Source organism: Daucus carota, chromosome 9, assembly GCF_001625215.2.
Source record: "Daucus carota subsp. sativus chromosome 9, DH1 v3.0, whole genome shotgun sequence".
Lineage (NCBI taxonomy): Eukaryota > Viridiplantae > Streptophyta > Magnoliopsida > Apiales > Apiaceae > Daucus > Daucus carota.
The window spans coordinates 32,496,268-32,522,415 of record NC_030389.2 but is presented as its reverse complement, the minus strand read 5'-3'; the positions used below and the strand labels follow the sequence as shown (position 1 = coordinate 32,522,415).

Here is a 26,148-nt window from a genome sequence, read left to right as displayed (position 1 = left end):
TAAAATATACTAAAAAATAAAAAAAAATTGTTAAATAAGAAAAATGAAAAAAAATTGAAAGGTATAAGAAGTTTTAGATAGAAAAAAATTAAAATTGATGCATAAGAAATATTAAGAAAGTATTTCAATCCATAAGAGCAACGCGGAAACCGATACCTCTGTTCACGGACCCAACAAGATGAACAATTGGCAAATGTTGGACAAAACACTTTTCTGGCCTAGCTCCTCCAATGCATGGGCATGGCCTGTTCATTTTTTTTTTAACATTATTTTTGCAGGGACATGGTCCCACCACTTAATAAGTTGAATTTAAACTATGATTTATAGTATTTCGGTCCGTAAGTTATTAAAACTAATAAAATCTATTTTTTCTAACTTAAATTAATTTAAAGATAAAATATTTTTCATAAATTTAAATAAATGACATAAAATTTAAAAATTAGAAGAACAACATAATTATTAAAAAGAACAACATGCAAATAATTTAACGGGAATTGTGAAATTCCGAGATGTGCTCCACCAAGTCAGTCTGCAGTTGACGATATTTTACTCGATCATGAATCTGGATAGTTCTTTCGATATAGTTTTCATACGAAACAAAAAGCTCCTCACCTAAATTTGGTTGTGGTATTCCATTTGTTGTGTCATCGTAAGCCGGTAGAGGACCAAATGGTGTAGCATATGTGTCTCTTTCATCCTCCACAATTATATTGTGCAATATGATGCGTGCTCTCATTATTCTAGCAAGACCTCCTTTATCCCAGAATCGTGCAGGATTACGCACAATTGCAAAACGAGACTGCAATACACCAAATGCTCGTTCCACATCTTTTCGTTGACATTCCTGATATTTAGAAAATAACTTTCTCTTCTCACTTTGTGGACGTGGAATTGTTTTCACAAATGTAGCTCATTATGGGTATATTCCATCAGCTAAATAGTACCCTAAATTATAGTTGTTACCATTCAACGTATAATTTATTTCCGGGGCACGACCTTCCAGCACTTCATCGAATAATGATGACCGGTCTAAAACATTTATGTCATTGTTAGACCCAGCTACTCCAAAAAATGCATGTCATATCCATAGATCAGATGAGGCAACCGCTTCAAGTAAGAGTGTTGGAATACCTTTGTGACCACTCATAAACATTCATAAACATCCCTTTCCACGTTTTAGGACAATTTTTCCATTGCTAATGCATACAATCAATATTATTCATCATACCAGGAAACCCATGGGCCTCTCCCATCTCTAATAAACGTCGAACATATTGGAATTTGGTCTTCGCAGGTATTCATTTTCAAACACCAATATTACAGCAGTGACAAACTTTTTCAAGCATTCAATGGCGGTTGACTCGCCGATTCGGACATAGTCATCAACAGCATCAGCAAAGACTCCATATGCCAACATACGTATGGCAGCAGTGCATTTCTGTAGAGGTGATAAGCCTTTTCTTCCCAATGCATCAACCCTTTGTTGGAAATATGAATTGAAATTGGAGAGAGCATGTACAATGCGAAGAAATACATGTCTCCCCATTCGGAACCTTCTACGAAATGTTTCCGGGGTATAGACTGGATTTTCTGCAAAATAATCTTTCACTAGACGTTCACTCCAATGCTTATCAAAGTTACATTTTTTGTAGGATTCTCCATTTTTTTTAGGGGTATAGACTGGATTTGTACTTCCGCTATTTGTTGTAGGAGTTCTCCATTTTGGTTGCCTCTGAAGCTCAGTCCAATGCTTATCAAAGTTACATTTTTTGCCATAACGAGCTTTATGTTCAACATGAGCCTGCTATATTATATTGTCCATGTTTGAGTCACTCCCAATCATTTTTTGTGCTTGCTCGAAACATGCTCCATATTTTTAAGCGCCTTCATTGATTCGTTGTCATCTTTTTCTTATAGCCACAACGCCTCTTTTTATAAGACCAGGCTCGCTTTCTTCGCAATATTGATGAATTCGTTCCCAAAATGTTTCACCCTTTTGATCCGTACCAATTAGTGGATCAGTTGAGACATTTAATCAAGCACTAATTAAAAGATTATCTTCTTCTCATTTTCATTGAACACTACTTTCTCGTATATCTTCAACTTCAACGCTATTGTCGTTTAAATCTATAACGTCTCTACTATTAAAAGTAGAAAATTGCGAACGTGGAGAATCTTCAACATTAATTGGTGTTTGGTTGTTTCCGAATTGTGGGTGTGATGTAGTAAAATTTTGGAAATGTGAAAATGGATACATTTGAGAATTTTGAGTATACGGAAATAAATTATTTGGAATTAAAAAGGAAGGATTAGGAATCAGAGAATTGAAATTTTTATTTTGTATGTTTGAAAATTGAGTATTTTCCATACTAGGATTTTGAACAAATGGAAAATATGGATTTGGGAATTGAAATGGAAAATTTAAATTTGGGTTCTGAGAATTGGAGTTTGAATTTTACGAATTTGAAGATTGAAAATTATTGGGATTCATAATTTGGCAATAGAAAAATTGTTGAGAGAAAAAAAAAAGATGAAACTTGGAGTAAGAAGTGAATTAAAATGATCTACTATATATAGGCTAATAAATAGCAACGGATATAAATTTAGCTGTTATAAAATCAACGTATAGTTTCTTAATTATACAAATAAACGGTAACCTGCTAATACATACACTGCAAAAGAAAGTGAATGGGGCCATTTTAATTTTAAACCGCGCGCTTGTGTCAGTTGGCCAATGGCCACCCTAGAGACCATGGACAGAATTTGCAATACCACACAACGCATGTGGGTCACTTTTCTTTTGCCCAACTCTGTATTTGTCTTCCCGAGGTGGGAAGTGGCCTAAAAAAGGTCCGCGCTGCGGATGCTCTAACACACTCAATTTCATTTTAGCACATTAACTCATCACACCTCACTTTCTCCTCTAGCCTCCATCCCTCCAGTCTCCACCCATCATTAAATGTGATTATATCCCCAGAAAATAAGAAAATATTAGGTATCCAGAAATTTGTCTCATTTTTTTCCCCAAATGATGTGTCGAAAAGTTGGATGACAAAAATAATTTTTTTGTTAGACGTATGAAATTAGTGAAGCATTTTATTTGTTTATCGTCTTAAGGGGTGATGAAGTCCATTACAGCAGAAATAGATTTTTAAGAGATCTCGCGAAAGACTTGGTGTATAAAACATACTACCGTCGATTGAACTTTTTTGAGGCTATGTGCTAATTTTAAAAACGAGGTTCTCTCAAATGACAATATATTTTTTTAATAAATATTTAATGAACCAAAATATCATCTAGAAAATTATCTATTACAACCAAAACTTTGTTTGATTGTAACTAATACAAAGATATAGATGTGATTTTAAATGTTTGTGCTAATTTCGTGAGGAGAGAAAAATTTTAAATAAAAATAATTGAAAGTCACCTATATATTTTCATACACATGTGTTATAGAGGTGACAAAAAAGAATTAGTTGAAAAGTAAAAAAGATATTGATACTACTCTGTTGTTAAGAGGAGTATACCAGAAGATATAAAAAAAAGTGTTGTTAAGAGGAGTATACTAGAAGATATAGAAAAAAGGGGTTTGTTTAGCGTGTGCTCGCATCAAATTCTATAAGTTTGGTGGATTTTAATTGGTGTAGTTGGTGAATTTGGAGGGAGTCCACTATTATAAAGAAGTAGAAACCAATCAAAATCACTTAAACTTATAAATTTTAATGCTTAATGTGTGCCCAGAAAAACCGATAAAAAATAGTCATAAATTAGGGTCACTAAATTTTACCATTCAAATTCACCGCCTCTTGTATGCTTGTGATCATTCGTGAAGTCCCTATCACGGCTACATTAAAAAAAAAAAAATCACCGCAAAATACAATACTAACACTGCTGCTAGTTCCACTTGCTTTGATAAAATCATGAGAAAAGCTAAAGTTAGAAGATTTGAACCGCTTTTAGCCTGTTAAAAAGAAAATTAGCAGCTTATAATTAAGTGGGCCGAATACAAAAAATCCAAACTCGTTCTTTATTGCTTTCAGTGTCCTCTTTTGCACGACTTGCCATTTTATTCGGTGTATATGCAACAATAAGAATAATTAGGGCAATAATAAAATCCGTATTTTCCTGAATTTTTAAACTAATCTTTATTCTAAGAAATATTTAACCTAAAAATTAGGATGCCCATTTTTTATTAATTCATATAGAAATCCAAATCTCTATTCTTGTATTTTGTATCGATGTAATAGGACATGCCGATTTTTAATCTTTGTTGAAATATTGAGTATTAATTATCACAATAACTCTAGAATTATTAGATTTTAATATTGGATCCAGATTCAGGAACGAGATTTTTTTTATCAATTTAAAGAATTTATCATATTTCTTAATAATAATATAAAATGATTCTTCAATAATTAAGTATGCGAAATACTTTAAAAAAAAATCGGGTCCAACAGCTCAAAGAATTAGCTACATCTCATCGTTACCTTACCCAGCAAACTGAAAACCAAACAAAGACTCCACCTCTGCTCATAAATCCATTAATTTATTCTCATACAAATATTTATTTATTTATTTTTCCACTAATTGCCAAATAAAAAAATAAGAAAGAGGCAGTCTCCTTTTAAAAAATCAATCTCGATAACGACGGGCACAACTTGACCCCGAACTTCGTCCTTATCTCGCGGGCCCACCCTCGTAATTTCCTTTCATTACAAGCCCATTCTCGGTAACCATGATTCATCCTTACATATGAAACCCCGCTTTTCCTCAATCTCATCATCCCAGACTCAATCTCAGCCGTCCATCTCACTTTCAAAATCACCCAAAAATTATATAAATTCTCTACCAAACCCTAATTTCTTTCTCTCCCAACAACACAACTTCTCTATCTCCCCCTTGTATAACACACGCAGAAATAGCTATAATTTATTTATTATTATTATTTATTTTTTTGTGTACATACACAGAGATTTTTGTATGGAGAGCCAAAGGGTGTATGTGAAATGGAGAGAGGTGTTTGTGCTGAGTGAGAGAGGGAGAAAAGAGGTGAGATATTACTTGAAGAGGAGAGATGGGGTCTCAGATCTGGTGGTGGTGGGCAAAGAAAGGAGGGATTTGAAGGTGTATAGGTACAATATCAGGGAGACATCTTTGGTGGGTCAAGCTGATTTCAAGCTCAAGTCAAGAAAAGATGTGATTGAGTGGCTGAATTCTGTTATTTCAGGTGATTTTTATGGCCATTCTAGCTTTTTTTGTGTTTTTTGGGTAAAGATCGGATCTTTACAGTTTTTAGCTGGGTTATCCGGTGTTTGGTTTGTTTAATTTTGGTCTTGTAGGGTAAATATTGGATTTTTACAGTTTTTAGATAGGTTTTTGGGTTTTTTTCTTGTTTAATTTTGGTTTTGTGGTGATAAAGATTGGATCTTTACGGTTTTTAGATAGGTTTTGGTGTTTGTTTTTATTTAATTTTGGTCTTGTGGGGGTAAAGATGGGATCTTTACAGTTTTTAGATAGGTTTTTGGTGTTTGGTTTATTTAACTTTGGTTTTTTGGGGGTAAAGATTGTATATTTGTATCTATTGGCTGGGTTATGTGTGTATGATTAGGTCAATTTTGTGTGTATTTGGTTATTTGGTTCTGGGAAGTGGGTTTAGTTTGTTTTGTGGTTTGGTTGTTTTTGTTTTGGTGATTTTGATATTTTCTTCGGTTCTGATGTTTTTTTCCTGTTATTAGGTTATCTTGTTTTTCCTCATCTATTTTTTGGATGTGTATTATGAAAATTGCATCTTTGCAACTTTTTTCTTGTTCTGTTTCCTTGGTTCCTTTAGTGTTGATTTAGTGGTACGAAGATTGTGTTTTTGCAATTTTAATTAAGTCATGTGTTATTTTTTTCATCAAGGTTTATTTTTGTGAGACAAAGATTGTAACTTTGCAATTTCAACTGGGTTATTTGTTCGTCTACTATTCTTCTTGTGATATGAAAATTGTATCTTTGCAGTCTTTAAGTAGTTTATTTGCCTGAAAATATTGATTTTTAACAAAAATCGTAATTTGGCTGGGGAAGGTTTTTCTTTAGAAGCAAGTTTTCTTGGAAATTTTATTTAGAACTTTCTTCTTTTGAATCTTCTCTATAAAACTGTAAAATCCATTTATTTGCATATCTACGCCTCTCTGTATGTTGTAGTAATACTGGTCTCCCTGGACCGTATATCATAAATTATTGTTTTTTGGTGAAATTTAAGTGAATTAAACTGGTCTACCTTAGTTATAAAACTTATATTTTGTCTCTTAATGGCGGTAATCTGTATATTAAAATATAAATCTTTAAAAAGAAAAGAATTAATGTGTTATTATTTGTTCGAGGTCTTGTTCACTGGAAAATTATCTCTCGCTCTCCTTCCTCTTTTAAAAATCTGCCAGTTTTGAGTAAAACTCGCTTTTGTTATTGAAAACTGACTATGATCTGGGCTGCAGGATTTCTAGAATCAAATTCCAAGAGTTCGTTGAGAGCCTCGGAATTCATATGCACTCGGTCTAGGTTAAGATCTACAAAATTCTATATGGATGCTTGGTCTTGCACAATATTCTTATTATTGCCTATTAATCTGTTGTATGTATCGACACATAGACGTAGTTTTGCTTATAGGTTGTTATAATTTGTTACCAAATTTGCTCTCTTTTTGTGTTGTCGTAATGTTTGTGAATTACTTTTCATTATTATTATTACTAGCAGTATTTTCTTTTTTTACCTTGTAGTTATGTGTTGGAAAATAAATTTTTATTGTATAGTTTTTAGTTTATTAATTGCGCTGGATATTTATGCAGGGCTGTTGTTTGGTTCAAGTACTCTGTTTCTTAGTTTAGCTTGTTTGCTCCCACGTGTACTAATTATTGTTTTATCTGTGTTGTCAGGTTCAAACTCACATAATCATCACCCCCCAGTGCCTGTTGGTGGGGTTTCGGAGGTTATCAGTGACTGCCAGCCTAGTTCACAAGCGAAGGTATGGTTCAATTTTAATATCGTCCAAAATGTTTCTTTTGATCAGCCTTATGGCATCTATGGTAAATGTTAGCATCGTGATCATTATTTTTTATTATCTTCAGGATGGTCAATTACAGAAGCCAGGGAAGCATGGTACTGAAGTTCTATGGGTAGGTTCTGCAACGGCTTTGAAGAAAAAGAGGAAGCATTATCAATCATTTCAACGCAATGGTGTTAAAATATCGGTATGTATGCAAGTTTTTGTTTTGTATTTATTTATCAGCTTTGCTTGAATGTTCTCTGTGATGGGGATATTTTTTTCCGCTTGGATTAAAACTAATATGTTGCTTTATTTCCAGGTCCATGACTTTGTTTATGTATTAGCAGAAGAAGATAAACCGCTTGTTGCCTACTTGGATGATATGTATGAGGACTCCAGAGGCAACAAAATGGTTGTGGTACGATGGTTTCACAAAATTGATGAGGTTGATATTGCTTTACCTGAGACTTATAACTATAATGACAGGGAGATTTTCTTTTCTCTTTGTCTTCAAGATCTGAATATTGAGTGCGTCGATGGATTGGCATCGGTCCTCAGCCCCCAGCATTATCAAGTGTTTTTGAGAGAGGCTAGGCACACACGGTTTGAGCCATTCATCTGTGGTATGCAATTTGAAAATGATGATGTCAAGCCATTCGATATTACTCAAGTCAAAGGCTATAGTGAACAAAAAATATTTGACTACATGCTTCCTACATCTCCGTCTACTAATGCCGAGAATTTCCTTGCCAAAGATGGTCTAAAATTGGATGTAGAGTGTAATGAAAACTTCACTGTTAAACCTAAGAAGAGGCTTAGGCTTTCTAATAAATATGGTGCATGTTTACAGCCGGCCAACAAGTCTCAGGGACTGTATGATGCAACTCGTATGGATCCTAAATTGACAACTGGTTCAAACGACAATATTGTAGGGCCTGACCTGTCTGTGTTAAAACAGTCTGTGCCTCCTGTTTCTTTACCCCCCAGAGAGGTGGTTATGCAGAAATCAAAGGCTTTAACCCCTGGTGTTCAAATTGAAGTGCAGAAATCAACGGCTTTCTCCGTTGGTGGACAAATTGAAGTGCTTTGTCAGGATAGTGGCGTCAGAGGATGCTGGTTTAGGGCACTGATTATCAAGAAAAAATCAGACAAAGTTAAAGTTAGGTATTTGGATCTGAAGGATGCTGCTGATGAAGTCAATAATTTAGAGGTAAATATTAATTCAAACTTGTGAAGTCATTTTTGGAAGATATATTTTAGTTAAATCATATAATTAGTTTTAGCTGACAAAATATTGAATATTTTAGTTAAAACCATATAATTAGTTTTAGGTGGCAAAATAATGACTTTCTTCTTATTCTGTGTAGGAATGGCTTTTAGCTTCAAGGGCTGCTGTCCCTGACGAATGGGGCTTCCGGATTTCTAGGAGGAAAACTGTTAGGCCAGCACCAGTACACAGTAAACATGGTGGCGAAAAAGGTGGTGATGGACTGATTATAAAAGATGGCACTGTTGTGGATGTGTGGTGGCATGATGGTTGGTGGGAAGGCATCGTAATTCAGAAAGAATCAGAAGATAGTATCCATGTTTACTTCCCAGGTTTGTAGTGTTTTTTCTTAAAAGTGTAATTTCAATCAAATTTGAAACAAAAGAAAAGAAATGCTTAACTTGTTCTTTTTACTTGCTACAGCTGAAAAACGCGAGTCAGTTTTTTGTTGGAAGGACCTCAGACCTTCTCAAGAATGGTTGGGAACTGGATGGAAACAGATGGGAGAGAGACAAGATCTTCTGACTTCAATGTTGCCCAAACTCGATAGGAAGCCAGATACTCTTATACCTTGCCAGTCTGTAGTATGTATTGACAAACTGCAGCTAGGTTTTGATCAGGAAGGTAAATTATCAAACAGCAATAACACGGATGATAAATATGTAGCACGAGACATTGTGAAAGATGATCTACTGGAAAAATTGAAATGGAAGACTTCAGGAAAGAGAAAACGCAGTCCGAATTCCTCTCGGAAGCCATTCTGCAGTGAGACTGTGAATAGAAATCGTGTCAGAGCTTTTGGAACTCGCACATGGGAGAAGTTTTTCATTTCATCGTCGGCGAAAGTTGATCATGAGAACTGCAAAAATACCAGAGAATCTGCCTTCAGTTCGCCAGTTGTTTCTCCTCTATCGAACTTGGTTTTGTCAAGGTGACCCCTGATTCAATTGCTGTTCATTCATTAATAGATAGATATACCTCCTTTTGGCTTTAGGTTTAGATTAGTTGACTTTAGACACTGATCTGAATTTTTTTAGTTCTTTAGTAGTCTGCAATTCGGTCAACTCCTTGTACACCTTTCTGTAGACACAACTAATACATTGAAAGTCCCCATTGTAATTATTGTTAAATCTGTACAAAGTCACATCTAATAGCCTGGGTCAGGCAGTAATTTTGATGCAGTAAAACAACAATGTTTCAGACTCCAAACTTTGTTGCTCGGTACTTGTTGGCCCTTTTAATCATACTGTCTTTGGTTTTAAACGATGTTTACCGCATAATAATTGCACAAAGATTCTACTCAGTTTTAAAAGATTGCTTATCCTCTGGCTGAAGTTTTGCATGTGTATACTTGCTGTTTTTCTGGTTGGTTTCATGAATGACTTTTGCCAACAATTTCTTATGGTGTAATTGTCATTTTGGTGTGGACTCTTCACAGTTTGCAGCTACTGTTTTTGAGTTTCTTTTGATTTTGCAATGGCGGAAAATATTTCTACTTTGTCCTGTAAGGAAGATTACAGTATATATCGTTCGCAAGAACCACAAGTAGTATTGCAAATCACATGAAGCGTCATATCCGTATTTAGAAAGTTTGATAGAACATTAGAAGCTGATATGGTTGCGGATGGAACTACCTCTCAGATCTGGTGAAGATCATTCAATCGGGTAGGAAAGTTCTAATTCTAATTCTCAAAGGGTTCTTTTAGAAGAGTTACAGTCCTATGATATTCAGGCATTGTTTATCTTGTAGCTTACTGCATGCTTTATGTTAATTCTGCATAAACTTTGATTCGCTTGTTATATTCATATTAAAATTTAAACTTGTAACAGCATGTACCAAAGAAACTTCATTACAGTATGTCAGTATTTCTGCACAAAGAAAGGTCTAAAACAGAGCAGGTGCGGGATGGGGGGCTGTCCTGGGTTTCTTCTGTTTTCATCTGATTTGACTGAGACTCGGTGGCTACATTTTCATCAAGCTCTGTGAGCGATATACGGTCATGGTTAGTCTCGAATAAAATGGAATCAGACTCGGCTGAACTTTTAAATTTTCACTCAGAAACCTCTTTAGGAAGTGGTCAACCTTTTCTGTGAAAGAAGGGTCCGTACGTGTATGTGGGAGACCTCTTATATAAGAACATATAATATCTTGGCCGTTGGATGAATATCCAATGGTCAAGATTATAACATTTTCTTAACACTTTTGGTGTTTTTTAATTCGCTTGACGAGTATTTGTCTGTTTAGCAGTTATTTTTTAGCTAAACGATTGAAGTGAGTATTTTATCATCTGGCGGTCAACATTATAATAATTTTTTAAATATTTTCGGTGCTTTTTAAACTGCTAGAAGAGTATTTCTAGCTCTTTTTAAACTGCTAGACAGAGTATTTGTTAATGTAGCGGTTTTTAAAGCTAGACTTTAGAAATGAATATTTAACCCTTCCAACGATTAGGAAGCGTCGGACATTGTGGAATTTTATCCAAAATTCAAGAAATTACTCCCTCCGTCCCTTTTTACATGTCTCTTTTGAAAATTTTTTTTGTCCCAAATTACTTGTCCACTTCTCTTTTCAAAGCAACTTTTTGTATGTTTTTTCAAAATGTAACAACTTCCAATGTTTGACTAGCATATATATATACACAACTCTATCTAATTCATTGCATTTATTAGGGATATGTATGAAAACAAGATATCCACCTAACATTTTCTTAAGATGCGTTATTTTTTCAAAAAGGACAAGTAAAAAGGGACGGAGGGAGTATATGTTATATAAAAGTCTGGACGAAAACCGTATGTTATATAAAAGGTCGGGAATAAACGTTGGAATCAGGACCCAAAGAAGAAAGTGACTTTTCTTTACTTGAGGAGACTTCTCCAACCACGAATGCAATTTAAGTAAAAATTAAACCTTCGGTAAATATCATATTCCTGATGATAACTTGGCTTGTACTCTGTCACCAACCTCAAATATGTATAATTATAAGTTATCACCTAGTGGATTTGGTACTGGAGTAGCAAAGATCAATCCTGAGCTCTCAGAATCGGACTTTTAAGTTTGTGCACATCCACCCATTAACCCACTCTTGAGTCTTGACTTCACTGACAAACCATGCACTGCCCACAATTCCGGAACTGGAAGAATGTGGTCAAGTGCAGACAAGTTGGCTCCATCTCTATCCGAGCTATCAAGCGTAGTGGCGGAACCAGTTGTGTTATCCTCAACTCCAGCTCGACGCAAATATCCTTAAGTTGGCTCCCATTGTTATAAATTGTTACACTTTTCAGTGGTATAACAATTGCACAAAAAGTCTAATAAGCACCAAGTTAATTTATAATACATTATACAAAGGGTTATACATTTACACTACAGGAGTATCATGTGATACTTGATCTATACTTGATCCACATGTTACATTTGTTTGGTACGTATAGTATAGTATAGGAAAGTCTAGTATTAATCAGTGTCGTAAAAAGCGGAAATCGGACTTGATCGGTGAAACCACAGAACAATGATTAGTCGGAGATTAATCAGAGATTTAATCATTTTGGTGAGTTACGGAACATGGATTAATCGGTGATCAATATGGTTAATCACCGACTTTTAGAACAGAGGTATTAGTTAGTAATTGTAGCTTATACTTATCATAATCGACTTCATTTGTTAATGAAGGCCTTGATATGAGAGATCATCTCATTTGTACGAGTCTGTGAAATCTGAGACATGCTCAGAACTTGAAATGCATGTCCAACTCCTCTGGAGATCAAGCGTTCCACTTTGGTCCCCGATTTCGCCAAAGCGTTACAGAACTCCATGCTCCTGTCCTTGAGTATGTCGAATTCAGATACACATACCATGATGGATACTGATAAATATTTGGATGCCTTCATGTTGATTGTGCCATTTGCTGTTGGATTGCACCACGGATGGTCACGGTTCGACCCTGAGGGCAACGATAATCGCCAATAGATATCAGAAGTATTCAAGGTGAGGGCAGAGTGAGGGGGCTGCACCATGTGTTTCTCAGAGTGAGTTCTCAATTCACCGCCAAAAAATGGTTGGATTAGTATTAGGCCTTTAAGCGACGTGCTGGAATTTAAGCGTATCGCGACATTGTAGGCTATATTGGCACCTGCACTGTCACCAGCTAAGAACATTTTAGTGAAGTCACATTTTCTCGACCATAGGTCACTTGTTGAATATGTTGCTTGCAATTTTAGCCACATGAGAGCCTTAAGGCCATCATCATATGCTGCTGGGAGAGGATTTTCCGGAGCTAATCTGTAATTAACAGACATGATCATGCATCCCGCTTTAGCTGCTAATCGCGCTAAAAAATCATGGTAACAAATCCAAGCAGAGGAGCCAACACAAAATCCCCCACCGTGGAAGTACACAAGCAAAGGGAGCTTATCCCCATTACCTTTCGGAACATAAAAACGTGCCCAAATGCCCGTAAACTTGTCAATGACAATGTCATGAGAGGTAATGCCTAGCTCCGGGGCTAATGCATTACTCGTGGCACATGGGACGACCTGAGGTCGTTCCACGTGCCCGTCCTTATAAACCTTGATGAGACCACTTATTTCTTCCTTCACAACCCTAGGTTGTTGAGGGAGGTGTTTGGTGTTCTTAAGGCTCAAAGATGAGTCTAAGGCTAAAGCAACCATTCTTTTTCTCCTCATGACAAATGTTAAGAGTGTTTGAGTTACAAAACTATTGTTCATTGGGTGAATTTATATGGACATTTGAGTAATGGAGAAAGATAAGATTGTAGTACTATGGAGGGTTAAAGGCAAAAGGATGGTTCTCCTGTCCTTAGATGACAAGTGGGCAAATTGGACAGAGAGTCAATATGGAGTATATGCTTGTGGGCGCAGTGATAATAGAGATGCTTTACATTTTTTCAACGCTCTTATAAACTGAAAGTGTGTGTTCAAGAATTAAGAAGTCAAAAAGAAAGGAGAAATTTGGGAAGGATTAAGAATTAAGGGCTTCTTTTGATACATATGAGATGTTGTGCATGAACATGCAAATGGCAACCCATATGCTATTCTTATTCTTCACAAAACTGCCTATTTAGGTTCATTATTCTTTCGGTTTTGACCACCTCCTTTGTTTCTCAAATTAGATAAGAGAGGCACTTCACAAACGTGGTCAGTGGCTACTTCGAAGATTATTCGGATGAATTTTTAAGGCTAAAGGGATCTGCTATATTCGCCTGATTTAAACTCGACTCATTTTGATTCATTCAACTAAATATCAACAAAGGCGATAAAGTTCAATTTAGTTTATTCATTCTCAAATCAAACTTAAATATTTCACAATTTCAGCTCACACATAGGCCCTATCAGTGTAACAAATTCGAATATTTCATAATTTAAACTCGAATATGGCCCGACAGTTAAACGCTGTTTGGCTTACGAAAATTCTTCAATAGGCAGGGTCAAACTTTGAGCATCTCCAGCAGAGTCATGACATTTTTCCTAAATATATGATAAGATATTCATTTTTTAAGGGAATACTACATTTTATTGAAAGAAAATGCTAAGTATCCCAAATTTTGTTCCCAAAATTTTTTCCCAAATCTATGTGGCAAGTTGTGATTGGTTATACTCATACTAATAAATAATGGGACCCCCTGTATGCACATAAACCACCCAACCAAATTCCGCCATGTGTTTGCCACGTCATTTGGGAAAATAATTTGGGGACAAATTTTGGGGTCCCTAGCATTGCTCTTTATTGAATGGGAACTCTAACAACATTTCCTATTTCTATTCCTTATTATTATCATAATATTATATACAACTTGTAAGTAGGAGAGAGAAAGGAGGGAAACAGGGGAAAAAGGAGAGAAGTGAATATTTTATTCTTCAAAATAGTATGAGGAATGGTTCCACAATCTTTGAAAATGAGGAATGAAGTGGGCATCCTAACTTTTTAAGGGATGGCTAGGACTCTGCTGGAGTTGTGTTTTATGTCATATTACTTATATTAATAGCTTAGAGCATCTCCAGCAGTGTCTTAATATCTTCCTTATAAATATTATAAAATATTGAATCTTAGTGATTTAGGACAAGATTTTGTATTTCAACTCCAACAATGATCCTTATAATTCATTCCTTATTATTATTATAATAATAAATTTGGAAAGAGATTGATAAAAGATGGAAGGAAGAGAGAGAAAATAAGTTACAATAAGAGAGAGAAATGATTTTTTTATTAAAGAAATCAAATAAGGCATGGCTAGTGGTGCCTCATTAATAAGGCATGGAAGGAGGATCCTAGTGATTTAAGGAACCTCTAAGACACTGCTGGAGCACTAATTTATGTCACATTTCTTATAATTGGACTTAGGACATGATATAGGGAAGCTGCTGGAGTTGCTCTTAGAACACCATATAGGAAAGTTGCTGGAGATGCTCTTATATGACATTACTCTTTAGATGCTACTTGTCATTGTCATAGTAGTTTTTTTCTAGAATATAAAAACGCTTTTATTATTTTGAATATGATACAGTCGTGCAAATTTCCAACTGTCAATACAATTAAATTGAAAAATAAATAACATATTAAAAAATGATTAGTTAATTTATTTTTTAATCATTTAATACATAAAATTTAAAATTTCTTAAAACTTAAAAATGAATCAAAGATATTTTAAGTGATACAAATCCCTGAAACCAATATATCACATAAAAATTATTAGACCAGTGTTTAAAAATCGTCCCGCATAAACTAATCTTGAAATAGGGACACGCCATGCCAGTTAACAAGATGTCGGATATTAATTACTCTCTCCGTTCCTCTGATTTCTATACACTTTCCTTTTCGGGATGTCCCATTCAATTCTATACATTTCAAAACTTTCCTAAAATAATAAAATTTTATAATATAAAAATCCCACACATCCACTAACTTCATCTACTTTTCTAAATTTATCACTTAAATATTAATGGGTCCCCCCACTTTACCTACTTTTCTTTCTCTTTCTTATTACTTTACATTACTTTATACACTTTTCTTAGTCTCCGTGCCCGATACAAATGTATACTTCTCTTTCTTATTACTTTATACAATTTTCTTAGTCTCCGTGCCCGATACAAATGTATACATCTAAATGGGACGGAGGGAGTATAAACATACGCTGAAAGCGTAAACTTTCAAAGAATCAATATAACTTTTAGCTGTGAAAATTAAGTTGTCGTAATTACAACCAACTCATATTTATCTGGAACTTTTCAGATCCCAAAAAATCATTGACAGATCTAAAACCGAATATACTCAAAGATATCCAAACGAAAACATAACGAAATACTTAAAAAAAAGAGACAAAATAATCACTCAAAAAATTACCTACATTCACTATATTCCTCCGATGTACTCATGTTATATTATATCAATCGATTTGTCTCATCACCTTCTTTTTTTCTTTCCAAGAAATTATATATATTTTTTTCAATCTCACCGCCTTCGTCGGAGGAAGCAATTTAACATACCATCACAGCAGCCCAACCCAACTCAAGTAGCACGCAGCCCATCACTTGAAGTCCACTGACCCAAGTCCTTTCCCCAAAAACCACACTATCTTACCATAAAACCAAGTCGACAAACATTTTTGAAGTGAAAATTATATAATCAAAATTAAATTCATCTGAAATTAATCCGAGATATTCAGTCCGATTTCATTAAAATAGTTTATACATCTTTAAAATTAACATTGAATTAAATATAAATATATAAATTTAGAAAAAGTATAATTCGACAGCAAAATCTTTTAAACTTCTCAATTTACAGTTCCCTACTACAAGGGCAAGAACGTAAAGACAAAAAACCACGCAATATAAAAACAGCCTTTGCCAAACAAAATAATCGCAAAAAGCTCAGAAAATAAAATGAGGCAACAGAGAGAAGGGGAGTCTCAAAGGGCTGTTGCCCCCTCTGTTAAGATCTCATGATCTTCAAGCCCGTGATTTTATTTTCCATCAACAACCCTTTACTGTGTGTGTGTGTGTATTTCTCTATAGAGATAGAGAGGGAGAGAGACAGAAACAGAGAGATTGATGTTTAAGGGCCTGTTCGGGTGAGCTTAATAAAGGCAGTGATGATGAAAAAAGATGTTGTGTTTTCTGAGTTAAATCGGGTGTAGATGAATGTGGCGTTGTAGCTTGGCGGGGCGACCCGGTTGGGTTGCAGCCATGGCGGCGTTACCTTATACCTGATGTTTATTACAGATCTGAGCCTTGGTTTTTTTAATGAAAAATTGTTTTTTTTTTACTGGTTTACGGTTTACCCGGGGTAAAGGAATAACTTAAACGAACAAATCACAAATGTGACGAGATAAATGTGGCATTGTGTTAATTTTACCTCAAGATTTACGTTTTAGAATGGACCTGAAAAAAGGAACTGAAAATTCATTTTCTTGAAAAAAAATAAATTAATTTTCCTATAAGGAAATCGAGATTGTTATTTTTTTATTTTAAAATAATAGTCATCCTAATTTTTTGAACGTAATTTAACTTTTAAGATATAAATAATAAATATTTCTATACATTATTCCCCACTTTTGAATCAAATTTTAACACTCATATTTTTATTTTAAAAAAATTGAAGGTAATATTTACAATAATTAAATATGATTAATTCTATTTAAGATTATACAAAAATAATTATTACTTTAAAATGAGCGGAATTTATCTTTCCGAATCCCAAATGTTTAATTAATTTTACTTCCATAGTCTTAACAATTTAATCGGAATAACAATGTAATTTTTATTTCACGGTAAGCCGAAGAGACAATCTAGACAGTTCTAGGTTTATCAATGGATTGGACAACATGGTAAATTAAAAGATGAATTAAATTGTAATGACAAAAATACCCTTGCGTTCTTCGCCATAACACAACTTCTACAGAGGTCAAAACAGGCAAAACACAGATTAAGACCGCCACTACAAAACATGGTTTGGGACACAACAGAAGCATTCAGGGCATGTGAAACTCAGAAACAAAAGAATGAGGTTCCAGAGAGAAGGGATTTTTTACGGCAGTTGCCCCTCTCTGTACAACTCGAATGTTTTATTAAAATCATTCGACGAGCCTATGATTTCATGTCCTAGCCTTACCCAACAGCCCTTTCGTGCGAAAGATCTATACTATACTATTAAAACCGAAAGATCTTTTGCTAGCAAGAAACATGAATATATTTTGTTTGTTGCGAGAGTAGCAGCAACAGCAGAAGCCAATGTTGAAACTCGAAACATGTGTTGAGGAAAATAATGAACAAGAAAAATATTAAAGGGAAATTATGGAAACAAAGAGGCTGTGATGATTATTGTTTTAATATTTGTTTCTGAGTTGAATTGGGCATAGAGTGAAAGTGAGCCGTATCTTGGCGGGGCAATCTGGTGGTTGCAGCCATGGCGGCGGCGCCCTCTACGCCTGATAATTTGCAGATCTGAGCCTCATTTTTCCCATTTTACCCCTAGAAGAGTGAACTTTTGGTTTAATTGCTTCCCATTTATTTTCTGTGATTATTTTATTTTATTTGATACATATTTAAAATTTATATAAAATACAGCTTCATAATTTAATTTTAAGATTTCTTAGTTATTCAAAAAAATTTAAATATTAAACTTTTATTCGGATTAAGAAAACAATAAAAAAAATTATAAATTTACTTTTGGAAAAAGTATATAAGAAATCTCCTTTTTTGTAACATAAATTTTTATCTTTTTTGTAAGAGCGAATATGAAATATTTCTTTTGACATTAATTCCTAAAAAATTATTCGAAAATCTATATTTCAAAGAAAAACCTTATTTTATGATAATTTGGTTGTCAAATACCCTTTAATATTCCAGCTTTTGTAATTGAAAATTGAACTATTAGGTTATTTCATTTGATACAGAAAAAAGTCAAAGAGTATAATTCTGAGATAATCTAATTTATTTTATTCCAATTTTATGAAAATAACCATCATAGATAGAATAAAACTTTGATAAATAAACAGGAAAAGGGAACAATTCTGATGATAAACATAAAATATTGTTTGAACTCAAAAAGACAAAAATACCCCTAATTCACATCTCCCCAATTTATATAACAAAGTGTTTCTGCAGTGAAAGAAGGGGAGAAAAAAAAGACTGAGAAACACAAGAGATGAGGGTGCAGAGAGAAGGGAAGTTTTCAAGGGTGGTTGCCCCTCTCTGAATACACAGCCCATGATTCCATTTCTCTCAATCAACCACCCTTGAGTTCATGATTACATGGACTTTGCTCCCTCAAGTCATCACCAACCAAAACCAACACAACAATGAAGAAGCACAGAAAAAAAAAAAAAAAAGATTGGCAGTTATGACGGAATTAAAAGGGCTGTGATGATATATTAATGTTTCTTAGTTAAATGGGTATTGAGTGAATGTGACCCGTATCTTGGCGGGGCGACCCGGGGATGGTGGTTGCAGCCATGGCGGTGTTACCCTCATGCCCATTTGTTTTATAGATCTGAGCCTTTCATTTATTTGAGAAATGTCTATTTGTTGATTTATTTGATTTGATTAATCTAGGGTGAAAGACTAATCTTTAATCAACAATTCCGCGTATTAATCCTTCTTTCCAATTTTTACAAGTAACTTTTCAAATTTTATCACAACATCGAAGGGATCGTGTCATTAAAAGTGTTTGAACAGCGATGACTTATTTTGTATAATAAGCTCCAAACTCAAAAAAAAAAAAAAAAAACCCTAAGTTTCTAGCTTTTCTCTTTTTACTTTCAAACCTCATTCTAAGCATTTCTTTTAACTTGTCAAATGGTACATTAACTTGTCAAATGATACATAAATAAGTTGAAGCCACTTCTCTTCTCAATAATTCATAAGCTCGGTTTGCCAAACACCACTCACAGTTCAGTTCATGATAAGGCCAAGAGACCATCTAGACAGTTCCAGGTTTATTAGAGGACAACATGGTAAATGAAAAGATGAATTGAAACATAATGACAAGAAAACCCTTGCGTTCTTCACAATAACTGAATAACACCACTTCTACTGAGGTCAAAACAGACAAAAACATAAATTAAGACAGACACTACAAAACATGGTTTGGGACACAACTTAAGCATTCGGGGGCAAGGAAATTTTTAAAGCCAGTTGCCCCTCTCTGTAAAACTCGAATGTTTTTCTTTTAAATCATTCAACGAGCCTCTGATTTCATGACGGGATGGCAGTTTTACCCGACCCGATGGATACCCGACCCGTTCCGACCCGATTGGGTCTACCCGAACCCGATTTTTTTGGATTTGGATCTGGATCTGGATCTTATTTTTGGACCCGAAAAAGTTTGGATCTGGATCTGGATCTCAGGTATTCCGAACCGAGACCCGACCCGAAACCCGAAACTCGATTTAAACCCGATCCGAACCCGAAACCCGATAAAAACCCGATACAAAATATTATATATATATATATATATATATATATATATATATATATATATATATATATATACATACATATATGTTACATGTAAAGTATATAAATTGAAATATTATGAATTATTAGGTATGAATATTAACATCTTACTTAATTTTATATTTGCAATATAGAATTTATATTTATTTCATCAATGTTTTATTTTTCTCAATTATTGTGCATTAAAAAATCTAAATACAATAAAAATAATAAAATATAAATGATAAGTTGAATGATTGTATACAATTGAGTTAACATGTTTCACATATTTATGTAATAAATGAAGCATGTAATTCTCATTTTTATATTTCTAAAGTTAAAAAAAATAATCCATAATCACATTTTTATAGATATATAATTTTTAATTTGTATTTAATTTTATTTTTTTAAATACCCGAATTAGACCCGAACCCGAACCGAAACCCGACGAATCGGATCTGGATCTTCATTTTTTAGACCCGGACCCGAACCCGACCCGACCCGAAATATAATGGATCGGGTCTGGATCTCAAGAAACCCGACCCGATCCGACCCGTTGCCATCCCTATTTCATGTCCTTGCCCTTAACCAACAGCCCTTTGGTATGAAAGATTTCACTACACTATTAAATCTGAAAGATTTTTGCTAGCATAGAAACATGAATATATTTTGTTTGTTGCGAGGGCAGCAGCAAGAACAAAGGCCATTATTGTGGAATATGATGAACAATAAAGAAAGGAAATGCAGATAAACAAAGAGGCAATGATGATGAATATTTCAACATTTATTATTTGTTTCTGAGTGAAATTGGGCATAGAGTGAAAGTGAGCCGTATCTTGGCGTGGCAATCAGGTGGTTGCAGCCATGGCGGTGGCGCCCTCTTTGCCTCATATTTTGCAGATCTGAGCCTCATTTTTCCCCTGCATATTAGAATTTAGAATTATAATTTGTTGTGTGCTAAAATTTGGAGACAGAAATATGTGATCACTAAAAGTATTTTAAATAATTTTGATTTATTTGAAATTTCTAATAAATTTTTGATTAATTTTAAAAATATTTTATCATTTTATCGATTATATTCTAAAAAGAAATCTTTAATTTATTGATAATATTTTTGATATGCTCTAATTTCTAATATATTTTGAATCTGTATTGATTTCAATTTCCAATTTCTTTTAAGATAAATCCAATTTAAATTTCTTAATTCATTGCAACACAAAAATTGCACAGGAATATGCACATATGTGAGTGTTAGAAGAACAAGAAAATGATGAAATTATAATTGACACGAGGCTGTGATGATGTGTTGATCTTTCTCAGGTATGGGTATCGTGTCAATTTGACCCGTTTCTTGGCTGGGCAACCCGGATAGCTATAGAATCTTATTTTATCTTGAGCTACTGGTGCGTGTTTATCTGTCTGTTTATTTAAATGATAATTTTTGTAGCATTGAAAATTTTTTTAGTCAGTCATATAAAGATGTTAAAATATCGATTGTTTTATTAAAGTTTCGCAACATAACAAAACAGAAGAAGAGGATTCATTTTCTTACAGCATCGTTTGAGTGTTGTAATCTAGTGTGAAAGCTAAAACCTAGCTCATGAAACCCTGATAGATTGACGGAGGTTGTGCACTTGATGAGTTGTGTAGCTGATGAGGTTGTAGTTTAGTGACGAAAGTTGAGATCTTGTGTTTAATAGAACAAGCTTTGCGAATGATCCATTATAAAGATATGTCAGAAGAGATATCGCCAGATTTGGGAAGGAACACAAGACAAGCCCTCGGGAGCATAATTTACAATATGAAGTCATACTACCATTAGTTAGTTGCTGCTGAACAGGATTTCCCTCACCTATTCTGCAGGCATTGCCTAAGCCCATTCACACACTACAACTACAAGGAAAAACACGAATATGGTCCAGGCATTATCTCTATACTGAGTTTCACCTGAATCGCCATGTGGAGGATTAAGCTTAGTTCTTTGGACGTGCTAACCACAAGGAACTCAGGGCTCGGAGACGTGACATGTAATCGCTGATAACAAGCAGCGCACGAGCTGCTTGGCGAGTTGTTAAAATTCTATGCAATTGTTGCAAAGTTTGCTGCCTCAGAAGGTCCGCCTGATACAAGAAACATATAGTTTAGAATCAGAAGAATTATCAGGTGCACAGGTTGATATATACAGTTGGACACACCACCTGATAAAGGAAATTCTCTAGCGTAGAAAGTTTGCCCATCGCAATCGCCATGTGGCCCATATAATCAGCCACATTCCCAGAACCAGTAGGCCCCAGTGAATTTGAAGAGAGCGTCTCCACAAGGGATTGCTGCAGAGCTTCCATTCCTTGTGACAAGGCATCCTCGGCCTGCTGAGAGGATTGCTGGAGGTTGCATATGCCCATCAACTGTTGATCTGTCAGAGGTTCAAGTTGGTTGCCTAGAATCTGAAGTACGAGTGATGATTTAAAAATCTTGATGAACAGAAAATTGAGTCGATCCTATTCACGTAGCAATATGTACAAGTTTATAGTTAATTGATCACCTTCAGAAGCTCTGATGAGCGAAATCCACCTAACCACATAAAACACCGTTCAGCTGGAGTCTTCCACATACCAGAGAGCATGTGAAACACATCAGACTTTGCAGCTACACCCTTTAGCCTAAATATTTCATCATAATGTGACATTATCCCATCTACAAGAACACGCAGTTCAGCATCCCCTAAATGAGAATTCATTACTGATCTCAATTCATTGACCAGTCGCTGATGTTCTTCTAACCAGCGGGCATAGTCCATGTCAAATGCCATGGCAACTGCAAATAATAATCATACCACAAAATGCGAAGATCAGAGTGGTCCGCGTCATGATCACCAAAAACCATTGCTCAAAGTTTTAGGACATTGACTGGGAGACCACCAGCATATTTAAATTATCAAAAGTATTTTTTATTGTACAACGGGGATCTAGTGTATAAATGATATTTTTACATATGCTTATGTCTGCATTACCTAAATACTAGAGCGCACATCTGAATATAGCAGATTAAATCAGTGACCAAATAAAAATTATGGATTATATTTTTCCTGATTACTAGCAACATACATTTTAAGTTGACAATGGTGTAGATGTAGATGTATTTTAGGAGGCCCTTTTGTTTTGCTTTGCGTTCGTCAAATATTTATATTTTTCCAAGTGCATATGAACGGATCGTAATGCTGTGGCTTAAATTTTACTATATAGATGCTTGAAAAGGTTATATGACCAGTGGTACAGGTGTCAACTTAACCAGCGGTACAAGTATCAACTTAAAAAACATACACAGAACCAAATGTTCATACCGGTTATAGTTGCAATTCTAAAATCACATTGAATGGAAAAACAAGCATACCATTTAAACCAGTCGGATGAGTTTGATCTCCGCAAATTCCAGCAGACATATATAATCCCTACAGAAGAATAAAAGAGTAAGATTGCAGTAAAACTCAATGTAACATACTGATTCACAGTTGTTCAAAACTGGGCATAACCGATAACAGCAAAGCATGCCATATCTGATGGCCTTGGAAAAAAAACCAGTCAAGGAAGATGTCATTCATATAAACATTTAATTAACAAAGGAATAGGACCTGCTGACGTGCTCGTTTAAGTTCATCCTCCAATTGCGTTAGCCTTAGGCGACTGGTCTCCAATTGCTGGACATATGCCTAGACAAATGCACAAGCTTTTAAATTGAGCTTCAGTTATCGTGCACTATGTATATGGAAGGTTTTTATGTTGAATGCATTTGATCAATTAAGGTCCAAACCAAGTAAAAATCTAAACATCAATTTAAAACAGGCTCTCTCCAAAGTACAGTATTTTAACTGTTAAGACATGCTGCCAAATACCAATATGAAGATTCACCTTTTTCCTCAATCTACTCTTTCTAGCAGCTTCTCGGTTCTGAGCCAACCGGCGAAGGGTCTGGAAGAGCACCGAAATGAAATTATACAGCTGAATAGCAATTGATCTGAATTAGGACCATGAAAGAATTAGAAATATATCAAACACCTTTTGGTCCCCAGGTCTTGCGCTTGATTGATCAACTGAATCCACAACTGTCACCGCTCCACTTGGAACTCTGATATACTGAATACAGTGTATAAACCATTGTTACAGTTTCTGACTAACAACACTATACTATTGATAGGCAAAATAAAAGAAACTTGGATTTAGTATCAATATTTAATAAACATAAAACATAGCATTTAAGTTGATATATATTTAGTCATGCAAGCCTTGTTGCTACGTGTAAATAGAAAAGATAATTAGGTAAGCAAAAAATATTAGTGCAATTGGGTAACACATCAAAGTTGCCTCAAATTAGTCACCAAAGGCAATGTAAAATCCTTGGTTGAAAATTGCTGAACGCAGTGATGATAAAATGAAGAACTGACTATAGTATACAAGTGTATGACTCGTCACATTTGGACAAACCGATAACAAAGTAATTAATGGCATTGTTTTTCTTTTTCAACAAGCAGCTTAGGCCAAGTTTGTTTGCAAGAATTACAATCTCTGAACATTTATATATATTTTTCATGGACAAGTTATACATGGCTCTCAAGAAGAAACTGGATAATTTTTTTAAAATTCAGTAACATTTAGATATGTTAAAATTGCACCCAACCCAATGATGAATTCTAGGTCTGAGCACCCATTTAATCTTCATCTCTCCTATGCATTATTAATCAAAGATGAATTTTAAATTGACTGACATTTCGACCAGTAGAATAAAATAAGGTCTGAATATATGGTACAATAATCCTATGAGGCTATGATCTGTTTCTCATCACCTCCCAACTCCCAAGTATTTTCATAAATGAACTAGATAAACTTATAGAAACTCTAACATGATTAATTAACAACCTAACATAGCATTAACTAATAATAAGATGATTGTCACGGGATTATTAAGCCATATATAAAACAAATAAATAGTTCTTCATAACTATCCTACAAAATTAAAATATGAACTCGGTTTAAATGTGGCAGCTGGACTAGTTGGTTAGCATCCAGCGGAAAAATGTTGGACGAGAAAAATCACTAACAAATTACGGATAAGGAGGACCAGATCCTTTAAATGTAATCAAGGAGCCTAATTAACACATGCAGAGGCCAAAGGAAGAACAAAACAAATATGAACCAGAAAACAGTATAAAATTTGGTTAGCAAGAAAAGGACATGACAAAAAACATTAAGACGAGAGGTAAAGAAAACAGGGGAAGGGACCTGGTTTTTGTCATCAGTGTCAACATCTGTAGACGTGTCAGTCTGTTGGCTATTATCTGCAAGTCCAGAGTCTCCCCAGTTCTCAAAATGCCCATTTCCCAATGCATTTCCACCTCCCAATCCCACCATTGTTGCTGCCTCCTTGTGCATCATCATCTGCTGCCCTGTATCTACTACCCCTCTTGATCCCACCATCTCTGTTGAACTATAATTCTATTTTCCCCAGGAAATTTTTTAATCACAATTATGAACACCTAGTGGCTAGTAGATTTAAATATATACTAATGTGCACATTTTTTTGGAAATAGAGAGAGTGGTTAGTTAGGTGGGAGATTTTACCGTGGTGTGTCCCCCAAAGTGCAAGTTGTTGTTGGAGAGAATAGTCACATTTGGTTGCTTTAGTTCATAATACACGGGGCCTGAAATGTAACACTAGTTCAGAGAGACCGAGAGAGGGAGAGGGAGAGGGAGGGAGAGGGGGAGAGAGAGAGAGAGAGAGAGAGAGAGAGAGAGAGAGAGAGAGAGAGATGCAACACTGGTCAAGGGGGAGAGAAAGAGACAGAGATATCAGGGAGAGTGGGAGAGAGATGTGAGAGAGATGCAACAAGAGAGAGAGAGAGAGCATACTTGGACTTAAAACAACAGCATCCTCCTGATGAAAGGCAGTTGATTCATCAAGCTCACCAAGATCCGCAAAACGCGTAGTCTCATTTCTCCCACTAAAATCAACTACACATAAGCATGCAAGTCCTTAAAAATGTACAAAAAATAGTTAAAAAGATGCCCATAATTACCTGAGATAGAAAGAAGGGTGGCAATACATATCAGAGTTGTTGCTAACTGTAGCTTTATGCCTCTGCATTCTCTTGCTTTTTCTTGCACTCAAAGTCTGTTTCTATTATTTCTCTCTCACTCAATATATTTATACGAGGGGTTGCACAAAAATATGAAAGAACGAGAGAGATGATGAACGACGAGAAAAATAAGAGAGAGGGAGAGAGAGGAGAGATTACGAATTTATTTGGAGCAGAGAGGGGAAGAAGATAGCGTAGGAGTACGGTAGGTTTTTAAATTACACAAAACGTCTACTCTTCCTCTGTTTTCATAATTGCGTTTCTGACCCCGTAGTCCTCGTT

General features: G+C 35.0%; 3 protein-coding genes, 1 long non-coding RNA gene and 1 pseudogene across 5 annotated transcripts; 2 read left to right on the top strand and 3 right to left on the bottom strand.

The window, feature by feature from the left end:
• Positions 1-484: 484 nt before the first annotated feature.
• Positions 485-2,934, bottom strand: LOC108201411 (uncharacterized; annotated as a pseudogene).
• A 1,882-nt stretch (positions 2,935-4,816) lies between these two features.
• On the top strand, positions 4,817-9,500 carry LOC108202564 (uncharacterized). Of its 2 annotated transcripts, none has more exons than XM_017371021.2 (6): positions 4,817-5,227; positions 6,915-7,003; positions 7,107-7,229; positions 7,344-8,234; positions 8,392-8,623; positions 8,715-9,500. In XM_017371021.2, the coding sequence occupies exons 1-6, from the start codon at positions 4,981-4,983 to the stop codon at positions 9,224-9,226; spliced, it is 2,094 nt and encodes a 697-aa protein (XP_017226510.1). In that variant the 5' UTR covers positions 4,817-4,980; the 3' UTR covers positions 9,227-9,500. The 2 variants fall into 2 exon arrangements, with proteins under 2 accessions (XP_017226510.1, XP_063940016.1); XM_064083946.1 differs by lacking the exon at positions 4,817-5,227 and adding an exon at positions 6,500-6,612.
• A 2,115-nt stretch (positions 9,501-11,615) lies between these two features.
• On the bottom strand, positions 11,616-13,252 carry LOC108202146 (probable carboxylesterase 6). Its single transcript, XM_017370530.2, has one exon. The coding sequence runs from the start codon at positions 13,014-13,016 to the stop codon at positions 11,946-11,948; it is 1,071 nt and encodes a 356-aa protein (XP_017226019.1). The 5' UTR covers positions 13,017-13,252; the 3' UTR covers positions 11,616-11,945.
• A 6,599-nt stretch (positions 13,253-19,851) lies between these two features.
• LOC135149295 (uncharacterized) lies at positions 19,852-22,731 on the top strand. Its single transcript, XR_010287677.1, has 2 exons — positions 19,852-21,142; positions 21,355-22,731. It is a non-coding gene; the product is annotated as an uncharacterized LOC135149295 (long non-coding RNA).
• Positions 21,473-26,148, bottom strand: LOC108202623 (transcription factor TGA2.2). The gene is made up of 11 exons (XM_017371106.2): positions 25,807-26,148; positions 25,640-25,731; positions 25,352-25,431; positions 25,013-25,225; positions 23,792-23,869; positions 23,645-23,704; positions 23,368-23,445; positions 23,130-23,187; positions 22,282-22,553; positions 21,938-22,183; positions 21,473-21,859 (listed from the first exon to the last, which is right to left on the bottom strand). Exons 1-11 carry the CDS (start codon positions 25,872-25,874, stop codon positions 21,713-21,715), a joined length of 1,392 nt encoding a protein of 463 aa, XP_017226595.1. The 5' UTR covers positions 25,875-26,148; the 3' UTR covers positions 21,473-21,712.